The sequence below is a fragment of the Schistocerca americana genome, chromosome 2 (assembly GCF_021461395.2).
Source record: "Schistocerca americana isolate TAMUIC-IGC-003095 chromosome 2, iqSchAmer2.1, whole genome shotgun sequence".
Classification (NCBI taxonomy): Eukaryota; Metazoa; Arthropoda; class Insecta; order Orthoptera; family Acrididae; genus Schistocerca; species Schistocerca americana.
The window spans coordinates 201,161,081-201,183,138 of NC_060120.1; the positions used below are offsets into that span (position 1 = coordinate 201,161,081).

General features: G+C 44.0%; 1 protein-coding gene across 1 annotated transcript in view; it reads right to left on the reverse strand.

Moving 5' to 3' along the window:
- LOC124596389 (juvenile hormone acid O-methyltransferase-like) overlaps positions 1–22,058 on the reverse strand; it is a 60,811-nt gene that overhangs the window by 20,404 nt on the left and 18,349 nt on the right. The window contains exons 3-4 of the mRNA XM_047135514.1: positions 19,066–19,286; positions 5,674–5,803 (exon numbers count right to left, since the gene is read on the reverse strand). Coding sequence (XP_046991470.1) covers positions 5,674–5,803; positions 19,066–19,286 — 351 coding nt within the window. The remainder of the gene's footprint in view (positions 1–5,673; positions 5,804–19,065; positions 19,287–22,058) is intronic.

A 22,058-nucleotide genomic window follows, 5' to 3' on the forward strand; every position in this document is an offset into this window, starting at 1 on the left:
CCAATACTATCTGTGCATTATAACCTTCAATAAGCGATACTAATCCTGGGACATTTCCTTGGATGCTCCTGCAGTTTACTAGAATCATATTAATCTTTTCTATCTCTGATCTGCGAGGACCAGCATTCTCTGAGGTCGCTGTGGCTGATTTAACTGGCAAATCGTGTTTGTTCCCAGAGGAGGGGTCATCTAACCTAAAAGGGCCCGATGTGCATGCCACACGTACTGCGCTACCCTGGTAGCAGCTTCCTGAGTGTAGTGCACGCCTGACTTATTAAGGGGAACCCTTCAATGCAGCACCTGATGGCGAAGGTCGAGAAATTAGCATCCGATACCGTCGCAGAGCCGTCTGAGCCACTGGTTTAGACCTTCCACTCTGCTCCAAACCAGAGGACCGCGATCAACCCTGGTTACGATGCTACAAATAGGCAGATTAGCTTGCACTTCTACGTTCAATGAAAAAAAAAATACAAGAAAATTACTTTCATTAAGAATTTATAGAAATAGTTGCTTCTAATAAATTCTATTGCATTAATGTACATTTGCTTACTAATTAATTTGTAGGGTGATATAATTAAACTTCCAAACCACTGTAGAAATAACACCCTGGCGTTGTAAGCATCATAATTTAATAGTGGTCGCTACAAATGACAATCGTACAACAATGCCTAAGGTGTACGTTTGACATTAAACAAACTGTGTGCTTGGGTGTACAGGTGCGACACTGTTAGTTACGTAAGCCCATCCACCATGGCAAGGTCATATCACATCGGATGGGAAAATCGGTTTTTAGGCCACGAGGGGTACCGCGAGGTCTAAGGAGCCTTGCCACGGTCCGCGCGGCTCCCCCCCCCCACCCCCACCCCCACCCCATCGGAGGTTCGAGTACTCCCTCGGGCATGGGTGTGTGTGTTATCCTTAGCGTAAGTTAGGTTTCAGTTAGATTAAGTAGAGGATAAGCTTAGGGACCGATGACCTACGCAGTTTTGCCGGCCGGAGTCGCCGTGCGGTTCTAGGCGCTACAGTCTGGAACCAAGTGACCGCTACGGTCGCAGGTTCGAATCCTGCCTCGGGCATGGATGTGTGTGATGTCCTTAGGTTAGTTAGGTTAAAGTAGTTCTAAGTTCTAGGGGACTGATGACCACAGCAGTTAAGTCCCATAGCGCTCAGAGCCATTTGAACCTACGCAGTTTGGTTCCATAAGACCTTACTGCAAATTTCCAAAAAAAAAATTTAATTGTCCTGAGGCCAAAAACCGCATAAAAAGAATCACTCACATGGTTTTTAATTGTCGTGAGGCCAAAAATACCATAAAAAGCATCAATCAAAATCATATAGGGTTATTAATTTCCGTGTGACTGGCGCAAAACATGCTCAGTATGCTGTCCACCGTTTTGTGCATCAAGTTGAAACCGAGAAATAGCATGTTCCACAACTGGTCGAGGTGTTTCCGTGGTCACGTTCAGAAAGTGTTGCGCAATGCGTGCCTTCAATACAGCTAAGTTTACAATCGTAACACTGAACACAGAACCTTTCTGATAGTCCCAAAACCGGAAGTCACACTGATTAAGATCAGGAGGTCGGGACGGCCAGGCTGATAGGAAATGGCGGCTGATAATTCTAGCATTCCCGAAATGGCGCTTCAGCAGCTGCTTAACTGGATTTTCAATGTGTGGAGGTGCGCTATCTTGCATAAAAATGATCCCATCCATACATCCACGTTGTTGGACAGCTAAAACGACGTGGTTGCGCAAAACACACTCATAGCGCTTACCAGTGATGGTACAGGTAACAGTACCGGAAGCAACTGTCTCTTCGGAAAAATATGGCCCTATGATAAGTGATGCCGTACACCCGCACCACAAAGTGATCCTTTCAGGATGAAGTGGTATTGCAACCAGAACCACTTCATCCTGAAAAGGTCACTTTGCGTGTGGATTTTCCGTTTCCCATATTCGACAATTCTGTGTATTGACATATCCTGGCAGATGGAAGTGGACCGTCCACAAAATCTTCCACGGCCAATGATTGTCCACTTCCATGAGGGCAAAAATTTCTAAAGCAGAGGTCTGTCTTACTGACAGGTCAAAAGGAATCAACTCGTACACAGGGATAATTTTGACTGGATAGCAAAGAAGGATGTTTCGTAGAATTTTACCCACAGTGCTCACGGGTATGTCCAGCGTTCGGGCAATTCTCCGTGCAATACACGTTTGCATACTACCATTCGTCTCCTTCTGCATTGCTGTGGCCGCTGCTTCCGCTGACGTCGAATCAGTTCGTTCCTCCCTCTACCAGGTTCCACACCAAAAGAACCCGTCTTTTCGAATTTCTGAATCATTTTCTCCTGACCCACTGCAGTCATCGAACCAACGCCTTTTTTCAAACTCTCCAATGTCCGAAACTTGTGCAGAGCGACGTGTGAACAGTCATCATTCTTGTAGTACAGCTTTACAAGCAAGGCGCGATGTTACATTGACACAGTCATGGCGAACGTAACAGACGCGAAAGGAGAAACAGCCGTGTACTCGGCCACACTATTTTTTTCTTCTGCCATACGTTTTCCCCCTTCACCGATAATATTCCTTTGTAATTTGACATCAATCTGACCAGTGATGTTATTTCTACAGTGTACTGAAAGTTTAACTTTAATTATAATAACCCTATATATAATAGTCAGCTGCGTTTTGCTATGTTGACTAAGCGTCTTTTATAAGAGTGTTTCTATTAATGTTCTTCTGTTTTTATTTCTGCTGTATCATCACCAGTACAGTTTTCTCAAATGAATTTGTTGGAGAACAAGAAAGTAATGTATAAAATGATGTTAGGACAGCACTGTGAAACTGGGTACTGTACAAGGGAAGTCATAAAGTAAAAAGAGTTTTCTAATTTCTTGCCGTAGAGCTTGGTAACACTGCTTGGTATCCAATGCTGGAATATTGTCATCTGCAGCAATTCTACACAAGGTGTCATTCTTATTTCCGCGTTAGTCGTCGTATTGTAGTAGACCGTGAAACATGGCAGTTCCATTGTCGATCTGCACCAAGGAAATGAGGGCAGTTATTAGCTTTTTGTTTGCGGAAGGTGTTAAACCTGCGGAAATTATTCGTCGAATGCAAGCGCAGAAGGGTGATAGCTGTTTATCGCGAAGCAAGATCTACGAATGTATCGACCGCTTCAATCGGGGACGAAGTAACCTGTGTGACGAGGAAAGATCGTGCAGGCCATCGACGTCAACAACTGAGTACAATTTGGAAATAGGCGAGGGTACGGTGATGGAAAACAGGTGAATTTCAGTGGACAAAATCGCCAATACTTTACATATCAGTCATGTTTTAGCGTATTGCATCTTACACGACAGGTTAGATTTTCGGAAAGTGTGTGCAAAGTGGATACCAACAGAATTGTCAGCGCAGCTTAGGCGCAAAAGATGGACATATGTCTTAAACATCTGGCCCATAATCATAGCGAGGGAGATGGATTTTTTCGGCAAATCGTTACTGCAGACGATACAAGGATGAAGAGAGTAAGGCTGCGAGCATCGTTCGGAAACACCCATCATCAACAGAAGTTAAGAAATTTAAACATCAACCATCAGCTGCTAAGATTATGCTAACTGTATTCTGGGACATGGAAGATATGGTAGCTGTTCTTATCACCCCAAGAGGCGAAACTGTGAACAGTGAGAACTATTGTGATGTTTCGCGAATTACACTGAACCCTGCAAGCAGATCCAAACTTTGCAGAAAACTGAGAAAAGGTGTCATCCTGCAGCAACATAATGCTCGGTCACATTCTCCCAAACGGACGGCCGAAACAATAAAGGAGTTGCGATTCGAATTGCTGGAATACCCGCTATACAGTCCAGTCCTGACTACAAGCGATTTCCATATGTTTGAACCACTGAAGAAAGCGCTCAGAGGAAAAAGTTTTTCGACCGACGCAGAAGTCATTGACGTGGTGGAAAACTGGTTACAGGTGCAACCAAAAACCTTTTTTTTCCGACGGAATCAAAAACTTGTGAAACGTTGGACGAAGTGCATTGAAGTGCAGGGAGTTTATGTAGAAAAATCATGTATGTTTCAGTTTTCTATCGTTTAAAATAAATATTCCTTTTCTCGAAAGTTCCTATACTATTTCACTGTCTCTCGTATATTATTATAAATTTAATTATGCACTGATCAGCCAGAACATTTTGACCACCGACCTACTATCGATATAAACCCGTCCAGGCGATAGCAGCAACTGGCGAGGAATGATTTCGTCAGACACATACACAGTGCATGTAGTATCAGTGAGCGTGCTATCCGTGGGTAGAAGGGGAAGGGACGTGATCTATCTGAGTTTGACTGAGGGCGGATTGTGACGGCCCAGAAGCTTGGCACGAGCATTTCGCAAACTGCGCGACTTCTCGGGTGTTCGAGGACTGCTGTGGTGTCTTCAACAAGTGGCGAAACCAAGGTGAAACCACGTCCAGACGTCGTGGGGTTGGACGGGCATCCCTCATTACAGATGTCGGACGTCGTAGGCTGCTCAGACCGGTAAAATAGGACAGGCGGCGAACTGCGGCGGAACTAACACCAGACTTCATGCTGGGCAGAGTACAGGAGTGTCTGAGTACACAGTCCACCGAACACTTGTAACGATGGGCCTTCGCAGCCGACGACCCATGTATGTGTCAGTGTTAGCAACACGACATCTCCAACTACGACTGAAATGGGCACGTGACGATCGGCACTAGACATCTGCGCAGTGTCAAAGCGTTGCGCTTTCTGATGGGCCCTATACCTTCATCATGCCGATGGGAGCGCGCGAATCTGTTGTCTTCCAGGGTAACAGCTCCTTGCCACCTGCATACCTGGACGTCTGGCGGCGGCTCCATTATGCTCTGGGGAACATTCAGGTGGGCATCATGGCTCGAGCCAATACGACCAAGGAGTATCGCGCACTGGTTAGAGACGTGAACATTCAGCTGGGCATCAATGGGTGCAGTGGAGCTCGTCATGGCTCGAGCCATGACGACCAAGGAGTATCGCGCACTGGTTGGAGACGCGAACATTCAATTGGGCATCAATGGGTGCAGTGGAGACTACGTACACCCCTTCATGGCGAACATGTTTCTCGACGGCAGCGGCATTTTTTAGCAAGATAATGCGCCGTGTCACGAGGCCAGGAGTGTGATGGAATGGTTCAAGGAACACAGTGGTGAGTTCCTATTCATGTACTGGCTCCCAGACTCGCCAGATATGAACCATATATAACACATCTGGGATGTGATTGATCGCAGTGTCAGAGCTTATCATCCATCTTCCAGGAATTTACGGCAATTAGATGACTTGTGTGTGCAGATTGGTGCCAACTCCCTCCAGCGACCCACCAAGGCCTCACTGCTTCCAAGCATACACGCGTCGCCGCTGTTATCCGTCGCAAATGTGGACGTACCAGCTATTGGGTAGGTGGTCATAATATCGTGGCTGATCAGTGTACATGTATTTTGATTAGGTTTTTAGTTATTCACAATTTTTATACACTTTATTGTAATACGTCCGATTGTTTCTATGTTATGAACATTGCGAGGTTTCCTAAAATATTAGAAAGTTGTGAATGTATAGTCTCAATACACATTCTTCAAAATGTCTTTTACACATCTGAGCTAATTGTCAGTGAACTTACTTGCATGTATTTGCTCCACCTGGGATCTTTTCCCACGATATCATGTGCGAGGAAAGGGCTTGTTGCCATCATGACGAATACAGCTTCTCCTCCAGACGCCAGTAGCTTGTACATGTTCAGTATCGCGCGCCTGAAAAAAATACAGCACTTCTTTTAGTGTAATTGGTGTACACAAATTTCTTATCATTAAGTTCAATAATCTTTCCAATTCTCGGGTCCTCATTGCATTAAATCTAATCTGTATCTACATCTACACTCTGCAAACCACTATGGAGTGCACGGCAGAGGGTACTTTCCACTGAAAAAGACATTAAGAGTTTCTTCCAGTTCCATTCGCGTGTAGAGCGCAGCAAGATGGAGTGCTTTCCTGCATCTGTGCGCACGGTAATACTCTACCTGACCAGAAATATCAGGACATTCTTATGTAATGCGGAATCGAACACTAGATATCATGAGAGGCCGACAAACGGTATTCAGTGGGACGGAGATTATTGTGCTGTCAGTAGAGAAGCTGTAACAGCCCAATGTGTTGGGCGGGAGAGCTCAGTTACTTCTAACGTAGAATAGTCTTTGGATGTCAGCTGGGGACATTTCAACTCTTCTAAGGTTGACCAAGTCGACTGTTGATGAGAGTGTGAAGCGAAAACGCGGAGGAACCACCACAGCAAAACAAGCACAGGCAGACCTTATGCACTGACGGACGCGAACTGTCGAGCATCCCAGAGGGTGGTTGCAAAATATCGTATGAAATCAGTAGAAGGAATCACTCCTGAGTTCAAAAGTGCTACTACAATTCCAGCTAGCACAACGTCTGTGCGTAGGAAGTTAAAAAGAATGGGGTACAAGGGTCGAACAACTCCTCGCAAGTCACATTTTTGCAGTCAGTATTAAGTGACGGTTGTGGTGGCGTAATAAGCTGCGCCACTGAACAGTTGATGACTGGAAGCTATTGATTCCGAGTGACGGTTCACGTGACGTCTTGTGACAATTCATGTGTAGTGCCAACAGTGAAGTGCAGATGAGATGGTGTCACGGTATGGCGGTGTAATACGTGGTCAGAATGCGGTCTCCTTACTGCGCCTAAGAAAACGCTAAGTGGGGAGGGATACGAATGCATTTTACAGCATTAAGTACTGCGTACAGCAGAGGAACAGTTCGGAGACGATGATGGTTTCTATCAGCATGACAATGTGTTCTGTCATAAAACAGCAATCGTGAAGCGACGGTCTGAGGACAGTAACATTCCTGAAATGAAATGGTCGGCCCAGAATCCAGCCCTGAATTCAATGTAACACCTTTAGAATGAGTTAGAACGTTGCTCCAGATCTCAGCGTCCAATATTGTCACCTTCTCTGCTTTTGGCTCTTTAGGAAGCAGGGGCTGCCTTTCCTCAGCAGACATTCAGTCACCCCGTTGAAAGTGTTTCCAGCAGAGTTCAGAGCCGTCATAAAGGCGGTCGGTGGACTGACCCCATATTAATGTTCACTAACGTTTGTCCGGATACCTTTGATCAGAGACTGTATACGTACTTTCTATTCGCGTTACCTACGAGAGTGACTTGTAGGAGGTTGCAGTATACTTCTAGATTCCACACTGATTCTTGGAACTTTGCAAACAGACTTTCGTGGGGTTGTTTGTTTCTATTTTCAAACGACTGCTTGTTGACTTTTTTTGCATCCGTGATATTCTCACATGGTTCGGCTGATAATTCGATCGTTTCCAAACGTGTTTCGGAGAAGCAGGTGAACTTCAAGAGCGATGTGCTGTAGGGCCCCATCTTGCATGGAAAGTGTTGAGTTCAAATGGTTCAAATGGCTCTGAGCACTATGGGACTTAACTGCTGTGGTCATCAGTCCCCTAGAACTTAGAACTACTTAAACCTAACTAACCTAAGGACATCACACACAGCCATGCCCGAGGCAGGATTCGAACCTGCGACCGTAGCAGTCGCACGGTTTCGGACTGCGCGCCTAGAACCGCGAGACCACCGCGGCCGGCTATTCTCACATGGGTCAGACAAACCTGTGACTATTCGTGCTGTTGGTTCTACGTATTCGGTATTGGTCTCTCAATCTTGAGAAACATTCTAGAATATGTAGCACGAGTGCTTTTTAAGCAGTCTTCTATGTAGACTCTTTGCATTTTCCCAGTATTCCACCAATGAAGCGAAGTCTATTATCTGTATTGTTGCACTGTCTATGGCAGAGGCTCATGTGACCACTCCCTTTCTTATCCTCACAAATTATTTCACCCACATGTTTGTATGGGATGACTAATTCCAATCGTGACTCACTGATGCTGAAATAGCAGATACAACATTTGAGCGTTTTGTGAAGTGCACGATTTTACATTTAAAGCAAGTACTCTCTGCATTACATTGAAGTGGTGCCAAGATCTGGGTGCATAACTGTGCAGCTATTTAATTTCTGGTATGAAGCCATTTTTCTTCATTGGCTGCATTTTTATTTGAGACAAACATTTCATCGCATTGGAACCGAATCTTCTACAGGACAAAAGGACTTCGTGCAACAAACGAGTCGCCTGCACAACTTAAGGTTGTAAGAGTGCAATAAGGCTATAGGGGACCTACATAAATTTTTTTCTTTTATTAATTTGCTATGCTTATTATTTATTGTATTAAATATCGACATTCAAATACTACAAATATATCTATCTGGACATAAATTTTTCAACGTATATTTACGTATCTTTCCGAAAAGAGAACATATTTCGACTATCGAAACTGAACGATCGAATGAAAGGATCCGCAACGAGGAAACAATTGCTTTTAACGTGACGGGATGGCTGGTATGTTGGCTTCTATGTGTGAGGAGACGGATAAAACATTTAAATTAGGTATACCGCATCATGTGAACAACACAAAGTGCTTATTATTGAGAGAACTGTGAAACTGAATGAAGTTGGACCTTTATTAAGTGTGCAGGGGCGCATATCGGTGGCCGCTGCTGAAAAAAATCTGTGTACGTGATATCATATTTGATCATTACGGGGACTGTGCTGTTTTGTTTCAGTGACTGCCACCCCAACTAGCGTATCATATCAGTGACACTCACACCCCTATTGCGCGATAACTTTAATCGACCTGCCCTTCTTTGCACTTTTTCGATGTCCTCCGTCAATCCTACCTGGTAAGGATCCCACATCGCGCAGCAATATTCCAGCAGAGGACGGACAAGTGTAATGTAGGCTGTCTCTTTAGTGGGTTTGTCGCATCTTGCAAGTGTTCTGCCAACAAAGCGCTGTCTTTGTTTCGCCTTCCCCACAATATTATCTATTTGGTCTTTCCAATTTAAGTTGCTCATAATTGTAATTCCTAGGTCTTTAGCCGAATTGACAGCCGTTAGATTTGTGCGATTTATCGTGTACCCAAAATTTACCGGATTTCTTTCAGTACCCATGTGGATGACCTCGCACTTTTCTTTGTTTAGTGCCAATAACCACTTTTCGCACCATACTGAAATTCTCTCTAGATCATTTTGTAATTGGAACTGATCGTCTGATGATTTTACTAGACGGTAAATTACAGCCTCATCTGCAAACAATCTAAGGGAGCTGCTCAGATTATCACCTAGATCATTTATGTAAATCAGGAACAGCAGAGGCCCTGTGACACTACTTTGAGGAACGCCAGATATCACTTCTGTTCTGCTCGATGATTTACCGTCCATCACTACGAACTGTGACCTCTCTGAGAGGAAATCACGAATCCAGTCACGCAACTGAGACGATACTCCATATGCACGCAATTTGATTAATAGTCGCTTGTGAGGAACGGTATCAAAAGCCTTCTGGAAACTAGGAATATGGAATCGATCTGACATCCTTTGTCGACAGCACTCATTACTTCATGGGAATAAAGAGCTTGCTGTGTTGCACAAGAACGATATTTTCTGAATCCGTGTTGGTTATGTATCAATAAGTCATTTTCGTCAAGGTGATTCATAATGTTCGAGTACAGTATATGCTCCAAAATCCTACTGCAAATTGAAGTCAGTGATATCGGTGTGTAATTCAATGGATTACTACATTTTCTTTCTTGAATATTGGTGTGACCTGTTCTGCTTTCCAGTCTTTAGGAACAGACCTTCCGTCAAGTGAGCGGGTGTATATGATTGCTAAGAAAGGCGCTATTGGCATATCATCTGGACCGGAAGACTTGTCTTTCTTAAGTGATTGGAGTTGTTTCGCAACACCTAAGATGTCTACTTTTATGACACTCATGCTAACAGCTGTTCCGGTTTGGAATTCTGGAATATTTACTTCATCTTCTTTCGTGAAGGAATTACGGAAAACTGTATTTAGTAACTCCGCTTTAGTGGCATCATCATCGGTAACATTTCATTCGCTATCGCGCTTCGAGGGGAGTGGGATGTATGCAGTTTGAAGTGAGGTGACATGGTATGTGGCAGCGATATGCTGTTTCACTGATCATAGGCATTTCTGAACGAACAAGGTACGTAATATAGTAAGTAACATTAGAGAATAATTTAAGTCGTAATATATCTTAAATATGGTCTTTGATTTGCAATTTACTGACACTGACCACATCAAAATTCGTCATTTGGAACACGATATGTGACTTTTAAACCGAGTAGCGTACCAAAATCCACCGAGGCATGCGGTAACCGGTCTCGGCCATTGAAATACAAGTTGTGGTGGCGCCACCACTGAAAAGGGGGAGCCTCCAGGTGAGGCGGAAGCGAGGGCGTCTAGAATGTCCTCGAAGCTTCGCATAGGAATAATTCTGGGGGAAACTAAAAGTAAGGTGCAGATTTTGTGGGGAGACGTACCATGGAAACAGTTGGCGGACTCCGTACCTGGCCCTCACGGATGGGAGATGCAAAAGTAGTCCACTCAGAAACATACACTCATCTTCATCAAACGAGCTGGACACAGAAGGACAAGGCGGACTGCAATCATTGTTGGTAGCCAGGTAAATGGTACCAAACGTACAATACGATTACACTTTCAGCCTGGAAAGACCAACATGTATTGTGCTGCATGGTCCAAAGACATAATTTTTCGAATCGCATCGAGACCCTATAGTTGCGAACATAAGCATCAGCACGAGTGGCATGCACCTGTACTCAGATGTAGTCCTGTAATGCTCCATCCCACGCCGCTTGCTCCTGAGCGAACAGGTCCTACGTATTGTTGGGTGTAGGTGGAGTCCTGATGGCATGCTCCACAATATCCCACTCATTCACCATCGGCCAGAGGCTGGCGATGCGGCTGGCCCTAGCAGAGTATCAAAAAAGGTTCAAATGGCTCTGAGCACAATGGGACTTGACATCTGAGGTCATCAGTCCCCTAGAACTTAGAATTACTTAAACCTAACTAACCTAAGGACATCACTCACATTCATGCCCGAGGCAGGATTCGAACCTGCGACCGTAGCGGTTCCGGATTGAAGCGCCTAGAACTTCTCGGCCACAGCGGCTGGCTAGCAGATTATCCGTAGCTGCAAGGCATGCTCCGGAGGTGGCTGTGGTATGAGGATGAGAGTTGTCTTGTTGAAAGAGAGCATGGACAAGGGCGTGCACATACAGTCGAGCTACCGCTTGCAGGACCACATCCATGTACTGAGAACTAGAAACAGTAACGATGAATTGGAACCACAGGAGAATGCTACCCACAGCATCGCACCAGGCTGACAGGACGTGTGATATGAGACCACAAACTGTGACGTTTTGCACTGCGGCTCCTGGCACAGTCCAGCCACTAAAAAGGACTTGATGCCAGTCTGCAGAGCCCCATGCTCATCGTTGCTGACACCAGGCGTGTCGGGGGCGACACGGTAGGCTTGTGAGCGACGTGTGTTATAACAGTCGGAGTACTGTGAGGCCTTTGTGATGCACCCGCCTGTCAATAGTACTAGCTCTTACGGCACGTTGCATGGTAGGCAGATAGCCCGCCAGATATAACGTATTATTGCCTTCAGATCTAATCGCGTGTGGTGGACAAACTGTCGGTGCTCCCGGCTTGTATTGCATGTCCTGGTCCTACATGTCATGCATGCATGCCTTCCTATATCCATTGTCGGCAATGATGGACAGCGGTAGCCTCTGTACCACCGACGTGGTGCGCAATAGGACGAGAGGAGCACCCAGTCATCCGCAACGCCACGGTGCGTCCGCTCTAGAACTCGTTCAGCTGGGCAATTTACGAATACTATCAGACGTGTCGCCTGACCGCAGCGCACATACAGCTGATATTTATTTATGCTATCCACTGTCATACTGGCTGTCACAGGCGTTTGGGGCCCTCTTATGTCAGCCTATAAGAGAGACATCACGAGTCACTCATGGTCAATGAGTAGGTGACGAACCGTGCAAATGAAATTGGTGCCACAGCTGGTATCGTGCAACATACGAAGGCGGTGTGCAGTACATCAATTGGGTCTTTATGGATGCAGCTCTTTTTATAACAATGAGTACTTTTTGCGGCTAATCCTGGGATCGCTAAATTATTATAAGTGGGGTTCAGAATGAGCTTATGCAGTAGGAACATGTGTGGAGCATCAAAATATCAAAATTTTATATTTTCAGAAAATTGATATATCTGATGTCACAGTCGGCTAAATAGTTGGGGTCGCCGGTCCTTGTTCTAGGTAGATCGAGACTAGGGCTGACTGAGAACGGATCTGTAGTTAACGGCAGCTCAAACTCAATGACGCAATAAGCTTTTTGGTACTTCTGACTTTTGTAAAGTCGAAATATGAACAATCGCATTGGAAGAGTCTTTAGCTGGTGTTCACAAGTTCCACTTTTGACTGTGATAATAGTTACAAAGTTCTTGTTTAGATCAGATGAACAAAGCTGAAGTCATGTTATGGCGTCATATCTCACCTTGGTACCGAGAAGTGGATCTACGCTCAATATCTGGCTGTCAGCTTGCTCAGTGTTGTGTTGGATAATAGCAGATTGCCTTTTGGTCGCGACTGTGGGTGCTATTTTTATTGTATTGGAGAACATTGCGCACTTAAGCAGTTTCAGAAGTATCCTGGCATTTTGCTTGCTTGCTTGCTTGCTGGTCCCACGTGGCAACAATATGCTTTGCTTCGGACTGGGGTCGATAGACAGCCAAATTTACGGGAGACTAGAAATTATTGGCTACAGTGAAGGCTGCACGATTTATGGTGAACGGTACTTTCATCTTTGTGTTTACATTGTTGCTAATGTACGGCAACTTAATACGAGGACACAGGTCCGCGACAACATTGTGCGTTTTTACCGGATTCGTGTGACACTTATTTGCTGGTGTACAATCTCACCTCAAGTTGTTTTTGGCAACGCAGAGCTGAGGTACTCTAGCCCCATTGAAGCGCAGCGTCAAAACGAATGCCGACCAGGTAAGGGCAGATAGGTTTTAACAGATGGATGCAGTGCTGGTACAGAAGAAGTAATTGAACCAGCAGACCAGTCTCTGGTATCACTAGACCATACATGGCTGTTAGTCCACTGCACACGGCTGCAGATAGTTCGTTCTAAAATACATTGTATGATTGCTTTTTAAGTATTTCTTGTATCCGTTCTAAGTTGATGCATTAATAATTAATGGGTAAGCAGGAATAGCAGTTCAAGCAGAGGATGAATTTTTATGCTTCAGTCCCTCCCTCCCCCTCTTTCTCTCTCCCTCCCTCTTCCCCTGTATGAGTGTATACAGTTTTATCTCATGAGGATTCTAGGCCGTTGTCCTGTTTTCTTTTTCAGAAATACTTAACAGTTTCGGCCTACCAACTCTACCGGTGGCATCGCCAGCACCAGCTCCCGGACCATCGTGACTGCACCTTGACTTTCAACCTCAACACCCTCAGCAGCATAATCATCAGTACCTGGAGCATCACTGCAACAGCGCTACCTGTGCAAGGACCGTCAACAACTGGATGCGGTCACTGTAGTTTTGACGACGATCATCTATCGGCCAGTAGCAGTCTCTCAGCCCATTCTGTTTGTGATAATGACCATCAGGTTTGTTTGCCTCACAGCTTTGCCGTACTCAGTGTTTCGAGGTGCAATTAGGGAAAGGATATCGTTTGCCCACATCGATAATTGGGTCGGATAGCATTACCCTATCTTTTTCCTTTAAGCTCGTGTCAACCCATGTTGTAAAGGGAATTTCCCGAGACCTTAAACGACCTGTGGTATCCTGCCACTAAGTTTAACGCTACACTACGCTGCGAGTTCACCGACCTGCAGAAGGATGGTGTTCCCTAAAATTCCACTATACATATTGGGGTGAAAATGGCGTGATATCGCGGGGCACCTCAGTTGCTGTGTGGTTTGGGATATCTACCCTAAATGACATATAGGCTCGATTCTCCAGGAGAGAGATTCTGGGGAAACCCTTAGTAGCGTCCTGTATCTGGACATCCGCATTCATGTGTTTGATCAAAAACGTGGGTGAGAGGGGTCTTCCAGATGATGTAGCTGAAAAGAGGGCATTATTAATATCTAAAATAAGGACAGTTATTACTCTGTGTGGTTACTTTTAGCTTGCGAGATAAAGTACAATAAACACCCACAGTATACAAGTAAACAGCACAAGGTGATAATAATAGTGGGTATTATGAACAAGGTGGTATTTAATTCCCCACAAAACTCCAGGACGTTGCTACATTTGAGAGGCGGAATAACTATTGTAATCCGGCACTTCACTGTTACACATTAAAAGACCCGACTTCAAAACAAGCGATAGGCATTGTTTTGGTGTAAGATGCATCGAAGGATATGAATTTATAGAGTATTACTTAGCTGATTTTCTAGTTGACGGTCTCATTGTCTTCCGTAACGGCACGATACTCTGATCTAGTATGAAGAAAACCAACTGATGGAAGGACTGCAAAATTCAGATGGCTTCTAAAACTTACTGAATGAAGTAAAGTTCCTGAACTTTAAACTGTTTGTATTCAGCAGTATTTCGCACTCTGAAAAATTAGCACAAAATACTTCTGCCTTCAGCACTTCTGCAGAAGCACACCATCATTTACAAAACCATGCTACCAAAAATTTCCATTTATAGCTAACCTCCCTCCAAGACTGTATACAACGAACAACAGAGATTTAACTTGTAAACCGAAGAGTTAACAGCTCTGACAATATTAATCGCTGGTGCATCTTTAAAAAACTTAATAAAATGAATTTACACAATTTTAAGTAAAATGCTTCAATATTAATTAAAATATGTAGAATACGAAATAATTGGTTTTATGAAGATGTATTTATCCGAAGTCATTTTAATATAACACAAGATATCGATACCTCCTGGTATCATAAGATTCTTACTGTATCACTGGCTCGATTGCATTACACCATATGTCTATTCGAGTATACAGACGGAATGAATGTAGGTAAGAGAAGTACAATAATGAAATGCAGAACATTCAGGAAAGAGTTGTTGTATTCTTTCGCTTCACCAAATTTGCTAGTCGGCGTCAAAGGCAGATATGTTGTTCATCGGTCAGGGAAAAAAAACGGAATACTGCACCCCATTCTATATTAGTGCTAGTTAATGAAAATGTACTAGTAGAAGATTAAAATGAGAAAAGACTACAAAATATTTTTGTTTTTTTGTTCCATGAGCTATACAGTCAATAGACTAAGTAGGAGACGAGACGGCGGTTTCCACCGCTGCACGAGGAATTTGCGTTGGTGAATGTAATCTTCCCGGAATCGACGGCCATGCAGAAGAATAAGATGCCTGATAGTGCATTTCACTGTTGTGTTTACTCTTACAACAATGTAAAAAAAGGAAAATATTGAACGTGGTGAAATATGTCCAGTTCTGATCTAGCCACGATTGCTTTTGCACGCAGTAATGTGCACGTTGTTCTGTGCTGTAAGTACGTTCGATATGTTGAAGATAACAAATGGTTCAAAAGGCTCTGAGCACTATGGGACTTAACTTCTGAGGTCATCAGTCCCCTATACTTAGAACTACTTAAACCTAACTAACCTAAGGACATCACACACATCCATGCCCGAGGCAGGATTCGAACCTGCGACCGTAGGGGTCGCGCGGTTCCAGACTGCAGCGCCTAGAACCGCTCGGCCACTCCGGTCGGCTGAAGATAACAGAAATGTGTTTTTGTAATGATATATTTTGAAATAACCTAAATGAAGAAATTTCTGAAAAATATCCACTGAGGAAATGGTTTAACGAGCTGATAATGCTGATTTAAAACTAAAAGCGCATTACGACGCTAAAGTGTACTGTGTAGTTGTGTTTGGTCGTTGCACATTGCGTCCACTTGAATTTAACATTGAATATTTGGATGTTCGTGAAAGGATAGAAGCAAGAAATTGCTTGTCAGTGAAAGGTTCTGTAATTAACTGTCCTAAAGGGATCATAATGAACACGAACTTTAAAATACCAGCTAAAATTAAACTGAGATTAACTATCTGCTTGTCAGAAACCATTGCACCCTGGGCCATCGCCAAAGCTATAGCTGTCGTAGGTTAAATCTGGCTGACGTAGCAACGCAATCAACCGCGCTATTAATAAACAACATTCTATCGGAAGATCTTGATATGGCAGCCAGCCAGGAATCGCAATTGTCAGAAGTAAGATACTTTGTAAAAACAGTGATCTGGCAAGCTGCACAGTTCCGTACTTACGAAACAAGTCGCCAAGAACAGTCGACTTGTTTCGCTATTAATAAATGCAATCATCTTTTTCCTCTCGACCTTGTATTATACTGAACAGCCAGGGAAAATGGTACACCTGCCTAGTATCGCGTAGGGCCCCCGCGAGCATGCAGAAGTGCCGCAACACGACGTGGCATGGACTCCACTAATATCTGAAGTAGTGCTCGAGGGAATTGACACGGTGAATCCTACAGGGCTGGCCATAAATCCGTAAGAGTACGAGAGGAGTGGAGATCTCTTATGAACAGCACATTACAAGGCACCCGAGATATGCCCAAGAAAGTTCGTGCCTGGGGAGTTTGGTGGCCAGAGGAATTGTTTAAACTCAGAAGAGTGTTCCTGGAGCCACTCTGTAGGAATTCTGCACGTGTGAGGTGTGTCGCATTGTCCTGCTGGAATTGCTCAAGTCCGTCGAGATGCAGAGTGGACATGAATGGATGCAGGTGATGAGACAGGATGCTTACGTACGTGTTCACCTGTCACAGTCGTATCTAGACGCATCAGAGGTCCCACATAACTTCAACTCCACTCGCCCCACACCATTACAGAGCCTCCACTAGCTTGAACAGACCCTGCTGACACACAGAGCCCATGGATTCATGGGGTCGTCTCCATACCAGTACACGTCCATCCGATTGACACAATTTGAAACGAGACTCGTCCGTCCAAGCGCCATGTTCCCAGTCATCAACAGTCTAATGTCGGTATTGACGGGCCCAGGCGAGGCGTAAAACTTTCTCATGTGCAGTCATCAAGGGTACACGAGTTGGCCTTCGGCACCGAAAGCCCTTATCGATGATGTTTCGTTGAATGGTTCGCACGCTGACACTTATTGATGGCCCAGCATTGAAATCTGCAGCAATTTGCGGAAGGGTTGCACTTCTGTCATGTTGAACGATTCTCTTCAGTCCTCGGTAGTCCCATTCTTGCAGAATCTATTTCCTGGTGCAGCGATGTCGGAGAATTGAGGTTTTACCGGATTCCTGACTTTCACGGTACACTTGTTAGTCTAACTATTCAAAAGCATATAACCCAAGCGGCCATCTAGTTTCCTCGTCTTTCGCCCGTCTATTGTATTGTATTGTATGCATGTGGACGGAGCGACTTCGTCCCAGCCATAGCCCTCAGTGGATCACAACCCCACAAAAGGCTACAGCAGTCCACTCATCCACCGCCGTCCCACACCGAACCCAGGGTTGTCGTGCGGTTCGGTCCCCAGTGGAACAACGATCCCTTCCAACCAAGCAGCACGTAGAGCGCTGAACTTCCTGGAGATACACCTTTGGGTGATAGATTCGTGGGTTCGATCAGACGTAAGGGTTTCCCAAAGATCCAATATTTGTCGGTGAGCTGTTTGGGTGGTCTTAGCCTCGTCACTGTAAATACACTACGCGACACAATTAAAGTGTCACGTTTCTGAAACCTCGTCATTTTCTCCCATTACGACGCAGAAGATAGAAATTTGGTTCGAGGATGCTTACAGTCTTCCCAAAGCAAAGTGTCGACACTTGCGGAAAAGAGGTCGCACCTCAGATGTTCATGTGGTGTGTAATGTGGATTAATGGTGTCACGATTGGCACTAAACTCCATCACGATTTTGACCAACCCCACCCTTGAATGTGGCACACGATGGGAAGGTCGTCACATTCCCCTTTACCAACATCTCATCCATTCTCCTGAAGTCTCTGCGATGGAGGTCAGAACCGGACTCATACGAGTTCAAATCATTCTGTCTTCCTATGGATGGTCGAGGAAAACATTTCAGACACACCACCGCTCAGAATTCACACAAAAAAGTCTCAGGAGGTGGCACAAAGGGTGTGAATGAAAGCGCCCCTGCTCCTGTGGTGTGTTTCCACACATTTCACACTCGAAAACGACAGTTTACAGTGCATCCTTGATATGGCCTCGATCAAATGTTATAACACTGCACGTCTCACTCATCCTAGATCTGAGTGACACTGTGAAGGCTAACATAAACTGTGGACATCTCTATCTAGTTGAACTAATCCATCCGCCTGGCAGCAGGCAAGCGCGGATGCAGGGCTCATTTAAGGTGGGCGGAGTTTTTCAGTGGGTATCGCCCCATCTCCCCTCAAACATGTCATCATCCCATCACAACCACGTGTAAAGTTCCTTCGTTGCTTGAGATTTAATAATAGTAAAAATGAAATAGTTAAAATGTTTTAGTACTATCACAATAATTTGTTTACATCAGGGGTTAGTGATGTACTTTTGCCTCTTGGGGTTGGGACATTATGACCGATATCCATATAACCCTCTCACCCCTCCCCCAGTGGAACCAGTTCCTGGCAACGGGAACTCTTTCTCTCTCTCTTTCTCTCTCTTTCTCTCTCTCTTTCTCTCTCTTTCTCTCTCTTTCTCTCTCTTTCTCTCTCTTTCTCTCTCTTTCTCTCTCTTTCTCTCTCTCTTCTCTCTCTTTCTCTCTCTTTCTCTCTCTTTCTCCTCTCTTCTCTCTCTTTCCTCTCTCTCTCTCTCTCTCCTCTCTCTCTTTCTCTCTTTCTCTCTCTCTCTTTCTCTCTCTCTCATCTCTCTCTCTCTCTCTCTCTCTCTCTCTCTCTTTCTCTCTCTCTCTCTTTCTCTCTTTCTCTCTCTCTGTCTGTCTGTCTGTCTGTCTGTGCAACACAACATTTACCTCTGAGATGCTCATGAGTGTAGATAAAATGACATCTCATTGACTGAAGATGACATGAGACTGGCTCACCTGTTGTCTGGTATCCAGTGCATGGAGTACACAGTGAATATTTTTCCGTAAGGTGCATGTTCCCACGCCCGAGTCTGCTCCAAGTGGCGAGATGCCGCGTCGTACACGTCATACTGTATGACGCCTGGGAGTGCGTTGTGCTTGTCGGCGTGCTTCAGCATGGCCGGGCTCACGTCCGTCGCGATGAGTCTCACGCCACTGGGAAGCCGTGCCGCTATCACCTGCCGCGAGAAACGGGAGTTTACGGATTCTGAGACACATATCAGCGAATAAAATTTATTCTATAGTGCTTGTACGAGAAAGTTTTTTGGTCAGCGTGTGTTTCTGGTCATCGCAAAGAGGGTGTAACCAAAACGCAAAGGAAGTTATTACAAATGCTATGAATTCGGCAATGAAACGTAAAGAAACGCCTGGGGCTAGTTTTGTTGGATTCCAGTGCGGGGAAGAGACAGGAATAGACTCCTAGTGTGGAATTTTTTATTGCTACACCGAATGTGAGGCACTTTGACTTCTTCCGGAAGCTCGTTCATTTGCTTTGCCTGTGAATGTAAGCGATAATACCACAAGAGATTAACGGTGTAGGTCTGAGAAATTGACTGGTTTTCCCTTCTAATTCGTGGGTGCTGAATTATCCAGGTTTTGGCTGTCGGGCTGGATTTCTCTTGTGATACGCCAGCCTTTATCGAAATCCTTGAAGACTTGTTATTATTCTGCGGCTTCCTATAATCTTCTACAGATTCAATTATGGAAAAATAATCGAAATATGTGCAAAGAATTACCGAACATTACTCTCAGTTGATAAATCTAGATCTAGCAAAAGATATCGAGTATGTTATGGATACTCTTAGTCATTCTTTCATAGATTTCAGCAAAGTTAATTTGAAAGAAGCATTTCTCCACAAAGGGAACAAGTTTCTTCTCATTCCATATGCTGTTAATTTGAAGAACAAACACGAGAATTTTAAAGTGCTACTCACACTTATCAAGTATGAGAGTGTATGAAGAGATAACTAGGTAACTGCAATTCTTCTCGGCGCTGAGTTTCGGTACACAAAGCACGGCTGGGACAGAAGACACAGAAAAAAACGCTATTAGAGAAAAACTGACCTTCTCGTAATGAACTCCCAGCTGGGCAGAAGAATATAGTGAACGTCCTCTTTATTAACTCCAAAAATGTGTGTCTAGATCTACTGCACGTTAAATATTGTCTTGTTAAAGTCCTTGTGAAATACGTGGACAAAGCTTCAAGTGTATTCATGTACTTGCAATAGACGTTTTCGAGGATCAGTAAATCAAAAATTAAAGGAGAGAATTTTGTAGGCCCGCAAAGTTATTGATTTAATGTCTGAATAACATTTCCTCGATTTGTTAGTGACACTGAAAAAAAGGCATGACTGTCTTTCAGGAGTGTCTGCAAGAACTTTGGAAGACAGCTACAGGGCGGAGAACTACAACGATATTGCCCAAGAATTACTGAGATCATACCAACTAATGGGCTCTAACGTGTCACTTGAATTGCATTTCTGGAATGATCATTAGGACTGCTTCCTGATAACCTTGACGTTTTTAGAGACGAACAAGAAGAACGGTTCCAGTAGGACATTTCTCAAGTGGAAAAGGCGTCATCAAGGCAAATGGAGACCCGCGATGTCGTCCGACTACCGCAGGTCCAAATGAAGCGATATTTTTGTTCCTGATTAGGAAGGAACCATTTTTTGGTATGATTATTTTCTTTCTTCTTATGTCACTTGTTTCTTCGATTCCTTTGCATATCGACAAAGCTTTTTGCTGTTTCCTTTGGAAAGGCTTAATGCGACAGCTGTCATTTTGCCAGAAGCACGAAACAGATTGGGATTTACAAAAACAATTATTATATGAGAAGTATGGTTGGCACAGAAAGTCTGATATCAAGGGACGAATTGTCTTCCAGAAACGGTGTATACTGTTCCTGCACAACTGAAAAATGCGGCTTTCAGTAGATCAGTGTAATCAGAAAAAGAGGTCCACTCTGAGGGGGAGAAGCGACAACAAGCCATCACCAAGCACCCAGATACGTGTCTGGCTCATGCACATTGCATGAAAGCCACACTGGCTGCTCATCATTGGGCAATGAGATACACTAATTTCCTCTACGTAATATCTGCCTCCCAGTGTTCCATTCGCCTGTAACGACTAACAGCCAGAGAAATAAGCATCAGATTATCATTCAAACAATACACACACTACTGTTTTTATGTTAATGTGTGATGGTACTATGTTAACTGTTTGAAGTGAAACATTTCAGAGTTAGGGTTCATTGGCTTCCTTTGGCTCATGGTAAAATATGTCATACGTTATGAATGAAAACAAATAGCCATGTCTAAACTTCTACAATATTTTTTTAAGTAACTGATTTCCGGCTGTTAGGCCGTCATCGGGCACTAAGATATTTGTGACCGCGAATTTTTCATATCAAAGATTGTAAACTAGGTGCGTTCAGAGACTCATAAACAACAGATATTAACGTAGAATACAACAATAAAGCAAGAAAAATTATTTCTATAAAAATAGTTGAGTAAAAACAATTTAGTTCAAATCAAATATATGACTTAATTAATGTTTTAGATAACAAATTCCAACAACTGTTCAGAGACGAAAAAGCAAACTGATGAAAATCCAGTAATCTTTGGTCACTTGTTACGAAGTTAAGACTGTAAAAGATAGTACTGTTTCAGATAAGTATTACATTAAAAGTGAGATAAATGATGAGAGTAGCCTGGTAAGTGAAACAACAGCAATTATATGTAGTAGAATTATAGGGAAACTGAAAAAAAGGTAATTGAAGTAAAGTATGGGCCATATAAGTAGAACAGTAATTTACAAAGTAGTTTGGTTGGAGTTGTTTGCAGCATCTGCAGTTAAATGTGGTGAGTAAGAGAACTCTCTCTAATCATTCAGTACCACGTTTGCGAAACTGAAATATGTTTATTCATTCCCATTATCTCATGACGGTT